Source organism: Dinoponera quadriceps, unplaced genomic scaffold (assembly GCF_001313825.1).
Source record: "Dinoponera quadriceps isolate SergipeBrazil2010 unplaced genomic scaffold, ASM131382v1 scaffold3024, whole genome shotgun sequence".
NCBI lineage: Eukaryota > Metazoa > Arthropoda > Insecta > Hymenoptera > Formicidae > Dinoponera > Dinoponera quadriceps.
The window spans coordinates 40,085-54,096 of NW_014557455.1; the positions used below are offsets into that span (position 1 = coordinate 40,085).

General features: G+C 47.6%; 1 protein-coding gene across 1 annotated transcript in view; it reads left to right on the forward strand.

Annotated features, from left to right (window-relative positions):
• Nucleotides 1-488: 488 nt before the first annotated feature.
• LOC106749102 (insulin-like growth factor 2 mRNA-binding protein 3-A) overlaps nucleotides 489-14,012 on the forward strand; it is a 42,977-nt gene continuing 29,453 nt past the window's right edge. Inside the window, exon 1 of the mRNA XM_014628213.1 lies at nucleotides 489-663. Within this exon, the coding sequence (XP_014483699.1) occupies nucleotides 489-663 (175 nt within the window). The remainder of the gene's footprint in view (nucleotides 664-14,012) is intronic.

Here is a 14,012-nt window from a genome sequence, read left to right on the forward strand (position 1 = left end):
CGCCGCGAACGTCCGCGCCGCTCTCTCGTGTTCCAGCCAGGATACACCCGCGTCTCGTGTCCCGGCCAGGATTATCGCCCATCGTCTCAATCGTCTCCGCTCGCCGAAAAAACAACGAAGGACGCCGTGCCTTCAGGTCCCCCGGAGCCGACTTTCTCCGCCGTATCGCTGGTACCGCGCGACCAGCCGCCGCCGCCGCCGCTTCCCGCTCTCCATCCATCCATCCACGCACCACGTTCTCCTCCGATCCGTCCGCGCGATCCTCGTGATCCCGGTGTCGTGTCGCGTCTCCCCCCTCCCCATCCGCCTCGGGGTCCACGTAGACCCCCGAATCTACGACGAGGTCAGTACTCGAAGCCGGGTACGCGAGTCCGCGCGCGCACGCGCACCGAATCGTCGTCGCCGAGTCCGACACACGTGACCGAGCCGCGAACTCGGTAGAAGCCGGCATCATAGCGTCGAGCAGAAGCAGCGAGCAGCCAGCCACCATGTCGAAGCTCTATGTGGGCAATCTGCCGTCAGATTGCAACGAGAGCACCCTCAGGCAGCTCTTCCAGGAGCACAGCCTGGCGTGCACCACGATCCTGGTGAAGCGCGGCGGCTACGCCTTCGTCGATTGCGCCGATCAGTCCACGGCCGATCGGGCGATCGACAAGCTGAACGGTGAGTTTACCGACGTGAGATCTCTGCTTTTAACGGTGCTTTTGATCTCGACGCTTGTTCCGATAACGCTTCTCACACGTTGCCTCTCCCCACTGCTAACGACGTCAACAACCACGACACGATGACCAAGAGGAGGAGAGCTCCGAGAGAAGAGGAAACCGAGGAAGGACGTTCCCCCGCTAACCTAGCCTCGCCTCGCGCCGCTTTGTTCATTTTTTTGTACGCTAATAAAACGCTTCCACCGCTTTGCCACCTATGCCGCTGCTTTCTCCCTAAGCTTATGCGAGTTACTGCAAGCTGCTGCGAGCCGGTCCCGTAAACATCAGTCGACCGATGCTTGCGGAAGCGGACTCGTGAGAATCGCGACGAGATCTTGCCTTGGCGAATCTACCTCCCCGTAGTCACCTGAGAGAGCGAACACGAATGTTCGTCGAACTACCCTCTATTCTGAATCGGCCGAGCCCGTTCGATACTTTTTCGCTCGCGAACAACTCCACTCATCTATTGTCGCCGCCCGCAGGATCTCGCTGTGCATTCAACGCTAATCGTCTCCGCTCTTTGGCGCGTCGATGCGCCCCGCTTTGTTTAGACGACGCTTTTTACCGCCAGATCGTAAGAACCGCCGAGTAGATATAAGGAACTGCTTTAGCATGCCTCCGACGCTTTCCAGAGACGTTAACGCGTGAGTATTTCCCACAGGAACTTCGCGAGGAGAGGCAGACCGCGCGAGGTGTGTCTCTCGGGAGGTTCCCCGAGGAAAAGCTATTTTGACACGTCGTTGTCACGTCGATAGTCAATCATCGATTATGTTTTATTTTCCTAATACAGATGATGCTCGCGCGCTTCGACGTGAAGTTGTGCAGTTGGAGCTCCGAAATGTTTCCGGTGTTTAACGAGATAATGACTATCAATGTGACGAACGGAACGGTCAATGTTATCGTGTAATTATCGACAATGTAAACTGCCACATTGTAGAATCCTAATTACTTAAGTAGATATGTTAATACATATATTAAACCGAGTCTCCGACCGACGATTAACGACTGTTTAAAAGAATAGCCTCGTGTCGTGTAGAAAAAAAAAATAAGGACTAATCCCTCTTTTTGTTCCTCTTCGTCAAAGAGAAACTCTTCCCCCTTTTTTCTCTCTCTCTCTCTTTCTCTCTCTCTCTCTCTCCGTCTCCGCCACGATTTTCATCGCTATTAATGAAAAGTTCATAAGAACACAGGCTGAGGCACGGAAGAGAAAAGAAAAAATGCCCCGGCGATCGGAATGACTCGTTCGACCGTACCGGTGACAAATAGATAAATAGTGCCGTTTAGTGCCACTCGGCGCGTTTGAAGCTCTCCGACTTCAATCATCAGCGCGACGAGATTGAAACTACACACAAACCACCGGCGGCGAAGCTCTCTCGCGCGCGACGAACCGCACGAATTTACGAGCGTCCGGAATTAGGATATCGCCCAACACCGCGCGAACACGCGCGAAACGCGCGGACGTTGTATCTCGAGTGGCCACACTTCCTCGGCCTCCGAAGAGAGAAGATTGCCCAATTCGTGATCGACGAGAGCGAACGCGCGCTTTCCGCGGTCGGCTTTGAGAACCGCTGAGCCTCCGACTCGCTTCCGCCGAAAAAAGGCGGTCTTTTCGCCCACGTCGTATGTCCTCGACACGCGGCACTAAAATTCCTTCTAATCTCACCCAGCCTTCTCGTCTCTCTCTCTCTCTCTCTCTCTCTCTCGTGCGCCCGTCTCGCTCGCGTGGAAAGATCCAGCGTATTGTTCGAAAATCGCGACGGGCCTTATCTCGTTGCTCGGCGAAAACTATCGGCGTTCAATCGTTCGGCAATCGATATCGTGAAAATGATCGGGAAGGTCACCGTGCGCGGGAAATACATGAATATTCGGAGCATCTTACGTGGGGACTCGGGGAAACGTGTGATCTTGTTAAGTACTCGTAGATACTCCAACGTGTTCTCGGTGTGCGCCTATCGCTCGCCTATCTCGACGTTCGTGCGACTTAACTACTGTATCGAGCGAACGAGCAGTCGCGTCGTCGTAGTGTTTTCGCCGGTCATGTCCTATTTTCCCGAAAGACAGTCTCGCTCGTTCGCCTCCTCGTGGAAAACTTATTCACGTGATGGAACACAGACGCACGCATCAGCAAAATGGCGCCAGCTACGTCGCGACAAGGTCGCGCCTGTGTGCTCGCCTCGGCGATAACTCGCTGATAATCGCGAGCGCGTCGGCCAACGTGCCGTTTGTCGATCGCGCCGATTACGGGGCCCCGGCTGTTCCCGCCGAAGCTAAAGCTAGGTGTACTCCCGGGAGGGATTTATCAACGGACGGAGACAACAGTCGCTCTCTCAGAGAGAACACGAGACGCCCGTCAACAAGCGTTTTCTATTCTGGATGGTCTGTAAGACGCTTTCTATAATTATTCTTTAGAATATCGGTGACTCGTAGATATGCTATCGTCGTATCGGCGGAAGAAATCTTTTAACCTCTCGTACATTCCAAATATTTCATTCGTGCGATTCTGCGCTTACCTGTCGCGCTGAAAGTGTCTCGAGATACCTGCCGTTGTATTTCTCCTACGTTCTATTTTTCCTATGAATGAAATTGAGGTAAATACATAATAAGTGATGCGTCGGAAACAATGTATCGTAATTTCTGTCGTGTTAACTTGTTCCTTCTCTCTTTCTCCCGTGTAAGACTCGCGTACAGTCTCTACCCGGCGATGTTACCTTGCCAGACGTACACGGCGTTTCGAACTGTAAAAATCGTCGGCTGACTGGAAGTTAACTATGCGTGACGAGGAACGTCAGGCGGCCGTACATGTCCGTTAATCGTTAGACTGTCGGCGACTATACTAGTCAATGCGACTACTCCCTCGCGCTCGAATAGAAATCTCAAACGCCTCGACTCATCGCGGATCGTCTGATAATAATCCTTCATTCGTGACACGGCAAATTTCTAAGGAAACTCCGTAAAATCGTTAGAGAAAGATGCACGGGAGCACGGTGCCGTTCAGGGAAAGGCTACTCTCCCGAAAGTAATATCGCAGAATGTGGAAGTCGAGAAGTGAAATAGCGCGACTCTCGCATCGCCACCGTCGTCTTTCGTCGCTCCCTTTTCGGGTGAACTTTGTCATCTCGGTATGATCCTGACCTAACGTTCCCGACTTATCCCGGCGATCGTGAGAATTTGGACCGGCACTTGACTAGAGCTCCGAGTCACGCCCGCGCGAATAGTCGGTCGGCGGGTTCTCCCGCAGCCGAAGAGAAGAAATGTGGTCAAGGTCACGAATGGCCGCGCGCGCGCTCATGACGTATGTGAGCCCCTCATCGCCCCCGCCTCCACCTTCGTCGCCACCGCCGTCTTCTCCGAGGTTGAAATTTACATCGCGAATAGCCGCCGATCTCATCTCCTCGACTCTCCGCCTCGCCCGCCGAAAATCGGTTAGTCACACTCGTCACGTTCCGCGGCCATGCCTAGTATCCAGATCATAAATTCCATTGACGACTCTGTAGCTCTTTCGTGCGCTCTCTCGCGCGCCCATCGGCTACCTCATTACGGCGTGTTAGTGCACGCACGTGCACATCGCGTAGAAGCGCCGTTGTTTGCGGCCACGTTTCACCCTTGATCTCCCGACGAGGAAACGGCCAGAACCAACTACCGCTGACGCGAGCTTCGGCCGTATTGTACGGTGAAAAAAAGCATTTCCTAACAATTACCGACATTTCGCGAATATATTTCAACGAAATGTTTTATTATTCTAATCATTCCGTTGCGGTAACCAAACGTTTCATTGAAACATACTCATCAAATTTTGGTCATTGTTACCAAATTCTTCTTCCTGTGTAGAGCGCGAAATAAGAACTACATTGATTTTATTTCGAAAAACGACAACGGAAATGCCAGTGAGAGCTCGGCACACAGATTTAGCTGCGCAAACCAAAAACAGTTTATTATTATTATATGACACTATATTTGGCGTTTTGTATTTTTATATTTATATCTACACAAGAATAATAATTTAGTGTTTTATATTTTGATATTTATGTCTACATAAGAGTAATAACTTATTATTTTTGGTTTCTGCGCCTAAATCTGCGTACCGGCTCTCATTGCCACTTTCGTTTTCCTTTTCCGATTGTATATCACAGAGCCTTAACATTTTTTTCTATTCATTTTTTTTCCCCTAACGTGTTACATTGTACTTAAAAAACGCAGCCTCGTGAAGCTAAGATGGCGCTTTCGGTGCAAATGGAATGTCGTCTCGAAAGATAGAAGTTCTTGAAAAGAAATATTGTTATTCTTCGCTAAAGTATCAGAGTGTTACAAATATTTCAAATTTGCCCTTAGATTTCTTGAAAAATCGGTATATATATATTTATATGGCGTTTTTATAACGTTGAGAAATTTTGATTCAAAACAATGGATTTTTGGCGGGAGGGAATGGCAGGTTGCAAATTTGCCAAAAAAACGCGCCCGTCCCTGAGATATTTCCCCGTAAATCTAAAATCGACGCGGTAAAAACTCGGAATCGGTACTTTCTTACTCTGGCGGTTTCCTCCGAGCGTATAATCATACCCTTAGCCGATATATCGAGCGCGCAAGGGCTGCTTAGAAGCGAGCTACAGGAAGGGACGAACCTCTCTCGGAGCGATTCATGGCGAACGCTTTCTCTCCCTCTACATTTCGTTAGCAATACGGTCGTTGCTTCTGCAGCGCAGGGGCCGATCCTCGGATACAATGCCGCGCGAAGAGCGTTACCGAAGAGCCGAGGCCAGAACTAGTTTGGTGGGTTGTTGAGTTAGGTTTTAGAAGAACTCTACCAAAGCCGCGGCCTAATCGGGCTTTAGGCGGCTCGCACGCCGCTCTGCCTACCGAACTATGTTCGCTCGCGTCGTTTTAGAGCAGTTGTTATACCGAGGCGCAGTATAGACGCTTTTGGTATTCTCGTGCTTCCGAATATCAAAATCTTTTAACCTTACATTATTAAACTATCCTGCGACTTACGTTATTACTAATTATTCGTAAAAATTACGCTTGAAAGAAAACACGATAATATTTTAGAAAAATGTTATTTTTATTGAGAGATAGACATTTACGTCGCAAATATTTGTGATAATTAAACTTAAAAACAATGAAAAATTAAAACAACAATTATTCAGCACGATTTGAACACATGTTGATATTACGGGCATGACATACTGCTGTTTTTTACAGCAAATGTTTACAAGGCATCGTTGTCATTTTTTTGGATTTGGACGGACACAAAGCGCAAACTGTTCCTGTAATGAAGCGTCGTAATTTTGACGAAAATTTAGTGATCTAGGATTAACTAAAATTTCCTCTCTGTCATCATTTTTCCCATATGCAGGGTGTCCCAGCGTAAGGAAAATACCTAAATATCTGGCCTAAATATGGGAATCTTAAAAAAAATCGAATAAAATAACCGAATAAAATATCGAATAAAATAAAAATGGAATAAAATAATAAGTAAAAAAATTTTCCTTTCACGGTATTTCTCCTACGAAACTATTCCAATTGCGCTCTAAATATTTCTCATATCGTTAAAAACAAAGGAGATTATCTTCTTATGCTGGAATACCCTGTACAATAATTATAAATCGTGAAACTCTAAATTGAGATCAATCAGTAGCTTAAACTTCAATTAATCAGTAACTTGATAACAAATACCGTGTTTCCTCGAATACGAAAAATATAATTAATTAAAAATTATGCGCGCACACGTGTAGAGTTGTGTATATAATTTGAAAGTAATTTTCTCTTTCTCTCTCCGATTATGTGTTAAACAAAAGAGAAAACAGCCATAATACAGGTATATTATTATCTCCTCAGTCTAACATCATCAATTGTTCATTTGTTCTAACATTGTTAGATGTGAGCCTAAAGGGAGCACAAAGCATAATAAACTCGCCGATTTGATGATCCGCGAAAATCCGCGGACAACATATACGAGACGCGGTTTTCGAGGATTTCCCCGGAGATTGCGTTTTCCCCAAATTCCACATCGGCCGCGCAGACGACGCGGTAACGTGCCGTGCATGCACGTGCGTGCGCGGCATGCGTCTTCCTCTTTCACAGCCGGCGTTCGTGAACGCCGCGCCGCGATCTTGGAGACACGAAGCCGGGCCCGAGCCCGAGTCGAGACGCCAACAGGAAGCTGCCACATTCTTCCATTCTGGCAGTCTCCTACCGCTTTCTTCTTTCCTGGTAGCACGTCGAATCGATCAGCCGTTATCCGCCGTGTCTTAGCCTTGCCCGCGAATTTCGCAGTTTATCGACGCGTGGATCGAGAACTCCTCCGGGCGATCTCGTCAAGATTCAATAAGCCCGTATTATATGTCCTTATTTCCATCTGTATATTACTGTTTAATTAGGTGAGCATGTCTTCGTACAATTGACACTGGCATTCGTATAATGTTCATTGCTCATGAAAGAAACGAAAAACACGCTAATTTGGAGAGAGAGAGAGAGAGAGAGAGAGAGATTATTTCGTAATATTGACCGCTGTAAAATTGTGAATTTAAAAGGTTTTTTACGTGTGTTCAAACGAAGATATGTACACTGTAATTTCTACACCGGCGTGAGCGGACGCCGAGTGCGAGGGTTCACACCCGCCAATGCGTTCTCGAGAGCTAGAACGAGCAGATGCTCCTAGGAATACATTATTCGCATCCAAAACTGCCTGTACTCCACACTCGGTATACTCCTTTTTCAAACGTCCGTAAGAGACGTCGCATTTGCTTCGCAAGAAAGAGCGAGAGATCGAGAGAGAATGAGAGTTCTGCATTCCTCTTTCTTTTTCGCGAAACGCGGCTCAAACGTTGCCGTCTCGATATGTCTATTATAATCTTCATCGTTTCACTGTACTTTTCTTTATAAATCAGAATCGGTAGAAGAATATCAGGGTGTAAAATATATATCTCTGTAATGCAACGTCGCAGTAATAATGGGAGGTAAAATAAATATTTATATACGCGGTAAGTAAGAAATTACGGCACGCTTATTTTCGACGAGAGTCGTTCACTTTGTAGCGTGCGTCACGCTTTCGAAAATTACGATTAAGATAGATACATCACATCAATTTGTATCCGTGTCTCACTTAACCCCCGGTATCGTGCAAGAAATCGTGTAATTTCCATACGTATCATAATTCGACGCACTTCGCCTCGAAAGTAAACCCTCGTACAAACGTCTCTCTTTCTCCCGTGCCCGGCCCGCGACACGGCGCATGAGACCTTCGAAAAAAGTGCAATGACTCGGTATTATTTCTCGCACCTTTTCCTCCGGGGCGTATGCGTACCTCGGCGTACCACCGAAGTTTATGCGACCGAATAAACATGTCCGCGCAATCTCTTCCTTTTTTGTAATCGCTGCCCGCGGCCTGGCCGGCTTGATTTGTCGCGTGCCTGCTCGAGACCACCTGCCCCCGAAAAAAGTTACCTGTTAACAGTGCACCGGTAACCGACACTGATGGGGCCTTACGATTCGCCTCTCTTCCTCCTCTTCCACCACCTCCTCCTCTTCTCCTCCTCCTCGCACAGGCCCGACCAGCCTTCGGGCGCGAACACCGATTCAGCTCTCTTACGACGGAGTAGTCGCGCTTGACATGAAGTGAACGAAAGAACGGGGAGAGAGAGACAGAAAGAGACGAGAGAACGGCAATTATTATAATGAAGCTTTCCCGGTGGCGACGAACGGTGGCGATCATTATTATTAACTGTTTTAATTTGCTCATCTGATTGATGCGTATCATTAACTGCGTTCCGAGAAAGCCGGAACTCGACACGATAGCTCCGTGTGTTTTGCGATTTCACTTAACCGCCGATTTCGAGTCGTTTATTAATACCGAATATATGACTACATACGTAAAACATCGCGCTTGTGCAACGATCTGCTTTTCCGAGTGAGCGGTTCGTCCGAACGGAGTCTTACAGAATTTGCACTTCGTCGTTTCCGATTCTAGATCAGCTCGGGTTCGTGATAGAGAGAGAGAGAGAGGGGTTCGTGAAACTTCACGCTCACGTTACACGGTGCAACGCGCTCCTCGAAGGCGACTTGGCCACGTGTCGTTATCTTCGCGGTGCATACGAATTAGTGCAGCAAGGTGCAACCGTGACCGCCACGCTGCTTGTCCACAAGGCTCACACAATGTGTCACCGAGAGAGAAAGAGAGAGAGAGAGAGAGAGAGAGAGAGAGAGAAAACCGACCAGGCACTTGATATCGACTAGTATTAACTGGTATCAGCCAGCTGCGCGAACACCTCCGGCTCTCTGAATAGAGGCGGTCGAAAAGTCGACCGACGCGGAACGGGGTCGTACTTGTTGCTCTTCTCGTGCGATATATCTGAAAACATATTTCCTGCAAGCTGGATCAATCGTCGTCGTGCGCGCGAAGTCTTTCTCGCGAAAAGCGAAATTTCACGATTGGACGGATCGAAATCGCCGAACGATAGGTGTTCGCGTTACACTGCCACCTTCGAAAAAACACGCACGGATAACAAAATCTTATCTCGCGCGTAATCGCGCGCGGAGAATTATCAGATCTCCCGATTCTATCTCGCGTGGCATTTCGAATTCCGCGCGAGCAGAGCTTTCCGAATTCAATAGCGACGTAAATAGAGTTTTAGGGTTTTCGAGTGGAAGAAACACGCGGCGCGTCCGCAAAGAGGAAGGAAGTGCTATCTTTAGCGCCGCAAAGACTGCCGCGTAGCGTCTGTCTCTTTCTTTCTCTCTCTCTCTCTCTCTCTCTCTGTCTGTCTCTCTATCCCTCCCTCCTCTCTTTCTTTCTTTTTCTCCATACGTTTTCTTTATTCGTCATTATACCGTCATAGCCTGACCTCACTTTACAGTATCTATGAGGAAGCTAATAAAACCGATAAACGATTATCATCGACGACATTCCTAAGTCGTTTCAAGACTTTCTTTGTTCGAGAAAAATTTGGTGGGAAAATCTCCGAAAGGGAGATGGTTAATAGGGCTCCCGAGAGCGTATAAACATTTCTTTTCAGAGATGCGTAATCTCCGAATGTTTGATCGTCAACTCTCGTTCTTTATTTGCTTCTGGATCCCCCTTATCATGCTTATTTTGAGAACGCATTCACGACCACCTCGAATCCCGTTTCAACTGAAAAAATGTTCCACTTACATATTGAGTCATAAGTTACGTTGCTCTACATAATCGCTGGTCGCTTCCGGATGATTCAATCGCGCGCAATAGAAGAGACTTCCCTCCTTCTCTGCTTTTACTTTCATTAGTCTCTTGTTAATTCGGTACAATTTTTTGTACCGGTAATCTCTACGCTTTATACACTGAATTATAAATGTTTTTACCGTTTGAAATAATTCTATTTTTATACATCTTATAGTTTTATTTACTTATGTAATTTTTTTTTTCTCAAGATTGTTCCGAAATACAAAGCATTTCTCTCCTTTTCTTTTTCTTTCTGCCTTGTTATCACGTTCTCTCCCGAAAATCTCGCCGTCTTTGTCCCTCGTGGCCTTTGCTCGACGACTGCTCGAAGACACGTGTTTGTTTTAGATACCCGGCCATTGACTTCCCGGCAAATAGCGCGCGGCGTCAACCGCCGGAGTTTTCGGCGGAACGAAAGCGCCTAGCGTCGCGATCGAAGCCGGCTTCCTGTCCCGCGTTTCTAACTTGTTGTCCTCGCGGCCCACATTTGGTAGCTAAATGTGGCCGTCCGATTCTGAATTTTGGTTGAACAGTAGGATAGCAGACGCGTCAATGGAAGCCGAACTTCATTGAATTCGTTAGACTGCCCTCCCGATGACTCGCTTTTCGTCACGTCACGTCTCGTCAACGCTTCACCTTTCATACGCGACGTCAGCCATTCGACGGATAAACAAATATCGACGAAATGTCGATGTATGTATCTCGATTATAGAAAGAGGCAAAATTGCATATAATCCTAGGAAAAAAATTACATTGAATGGAATGCTATAAGATGGAGAATTTCCAGCCATAAAATTAATAATTGTAATTTAATTATTTTATAATGAATATTTTTGAAAAAAAATAATTACTTTATTATTTGTCAGATAATTTTAATATTTCTATAATGAACACCACAGATAATTTAATAATTTCGTAACACCGGTTAAACTTATTCTTAAACTCATTTCAACATTATTTATTCAATTATTCACTGCAATTACTCAACTTTCATATTTATCTAATCGTCCATTATATGTTACTTAAATCGTCCATATGTTAATTTCGAAATTGTCGCATATAGGTATATTTGAGAAATAGTTTCATCGTGTAAACGATACGAGAGAGAGAGAGAGAGAGAGAGAGAGAGAGAGAGAGAGAGAGAGAGAGAGATTAGGAGGCGTGTGTCGACGAGGTAGGTTCGTGTTTTTGTGAGTTTCGACAGAGATTCTGCAACTTGTTAAAGAACTCAGATAGCATTCGGGTATTATTCGAACGGTCATTACGACTGTCCCGTTAATTCCTAATCGTCCACGATAGCGTTCGTGGACGATGAAACTGTCAATTAGCATCCGAGAGTAGCCTCGGTGAATTTCGAGCCAACGAACGAACGAACGGACTCGTGAAACCCAAACGTTATAATGAGGATGCTTCTTCGTACGTGTCTCCTCTTCGTCTCATCAGACCTCATTGATAAATCCCTCTCTCGAAATTCGGTCCTCGACCTTAGAAACAATTTCGAGGGCGCGGTTCGGTTGTTAGGAACATTTCGAGGGAACGTTTAACGTCAGTCGTTCGATGTCGACGCGAAAGATCGAAGGCTCTTCGAGGACGTGCGAGTTAACGGCAGGGACTTGTTTCTCGGCCGATCATTACTCGCGGGGAATTTTACTCGAAACTTAATGGCTCACGGCGCAACGCCTAGTGCCGAAGGATGAAGGCTCGCGATAAATGATAAAACTGTTAAAGGGTTAAGGGCGAAGGAGAGGTGGCGGAGGAGCGCGCACACGACGTCCGGCCCACGTGCGCGTAATTGTCAGGTACACGCGGAGAGAAACCCGGGTCTTTCGACAGGTGTCAATGAACCGGTCAACGACGTATCCATCGGAGGATACGCGACGAAGAGAAGGCGATAGCCCCGGCGGAGGGAGAACGAGCGGGAAAAAAATACGAGCGAGCGAGCGAAGCTCGTTCGCACCTGCCTCGGTCGTGCGAGCCGTGCTCACGGTGATTTCACATTTCTCGCGGCTCGTCCGCGCGAGGCGGACGTGAAACCGATTTCCCGCTCATGAAAGGAACAGTTAAAGCTCGTGGCCGGGAATAGTTAATAGGGACGCGGCCGCCGTTTCTCAGGAGCTCGCGCTGTTCGCCTCCTTCACGCGTGTCTCGCGATTTCACGGGAGGGAAGTGAGCGGGGCGGAAAGTAAGAATTATGTCCCGTCGCCGGTGTACTCGGGTAAATCACGATCTCGGGAAATTTCACGTTTTCCTCTTCTTTTGTCCCGGCCGCGAATGCGTGAAGAGCGATCCCCCCCGAGTTGAAGAATCGCGGCGATTGGATACGCCCTTACACGACTCCCCGAGAACGTTGCTCTCTCGCTCTCTTTTCGAGAACAGATCAACCCGAGAACGATCTTCGCGATCGTACGAAGGGGAAAGGGGAGATAACTACAGGTAGTCAGGTAGATCTTAGAAAAATCGACTCACACCGCGGACACGCTCTCGGCGATCGGTCCGAAAAGCGACGACGTTTTTTCCGCAGCGAGTTGAACGTGAGTCACGGGGACTTTATTGAGTCGTAATTCAATCCCCGGCTGACGATAAGAAAACGAGCCGGGCGTCCTGAGAACGTACGAAAATAAGAATTACGGAGGGCCCGACGCGCTGTAGAACGAAAGGGCGGGAGGAAGCGAGCAAAAATCTAATAAGGCACACGTGTTTTTTGCGTGCGTGCGCGCTCTCGTTCTGTACAACTTTTTTCAATCTGGGTGGAAAGACACTCCTCGCGTTTTAAAGCCCGGTCGAGTATCGTGCGACTGGTGTAAGCATGCATTTGTGAAGACTTTTCAATAATTCTGCGGAACGGAATATGACAATTTTTTGAGACACGTATACACGGAGAAAATAATGTTATAAATTTAATTAACTTAGTTAATTAATTTAATATCCATATTTTGTGGATCTTCGCCCTACGCAAAATATCATGCATATAATACATATAATTATATTCCACGATAACACGGTGTATCTCGCGGCACGTGTAATTCAAGATTAAAAAACGTCGAGTTGAAAGAGCGCTGATCGATATAATCGCCCGCAAAATATCTAAATTATCAAGTACTTTCTCTCTCTCCTTCCCCCCCCCCTCTTTCTCTCTCTCTCTCTCTCTCTCAACAGATAAATTACGCAAAATTACGCCGGACTCATTATTTATCCACTTAGCTCGAAGTCGTAGCTCGGATATTTCGCGCGCGCACCGCCGCTGCGAGTTAAAATTTAAACGATCAATTTAATCTGCCGGTGGAAAGCGTATCGCGCCGCTATCCGACTATATCGACCGGAGCGTACAGCGTGGGCGATGACGACGATGACGACGTCGCGGTGGGATCTCGTTCTCGGGCGCGAGAGGAGGAAACGGCAGTCCGCACGTCGAGAAAAATTACATCGGCACGCCGCCATTAATCTCCGAACGAGCGGATATTATTTTAATTCTCAAGTCTCGGGCCGAGTCTCTTCCGAGAAACGCCGGCCTTTGTCCCAGCCGGTTGCCCAGGAAAGAAAAGTGACCGAGTGATTTAATCTACGAACGAACGAACGAACGAACAGCGCGACTCCGGACTCCTCTTGTGATGCTCCTTCGCTGTTCGCCTCCTCTCCTCTCCGCCCGTCTGCCCGCCATCGGCGAGATTCGTTTTTGCTCGCCGAATTTGCAGCGGCGGCGGCTGCCGCGTGCTCCACAAGTCGGGACCGTTTCTCAGGAAAAGTCGCGACAAGCTTCCTCCAGGTTATTAGAAATCCCCTTGGTGTTCCCGATGAGTGTGAGAAAACGGCGGTACCGAGCAACTGCATGCTTCTCTGCGTTTGTGATTTGAAAAATGTATTCGTCCAAAATGAAACGTCGGCCGAGATATACTCGGCAGACTAGTATCCGAATAACGAAGTGTTCTTATCTTCTTACGGTACTATGAGACTCGATTCGTGAATATCATAACCGTTGACGTCACAATGCTAAGACAACCGTCCTTATTTCCATTTTGCGATACCAGCGGCCGAGAGGGGACAGCCGTTAATTAGGGGGGAGGGCACTCTATAGCATCCTTTATCTTCTCGTGACGGAAAAGAAAGGGAGAGAGGGAGGGGGG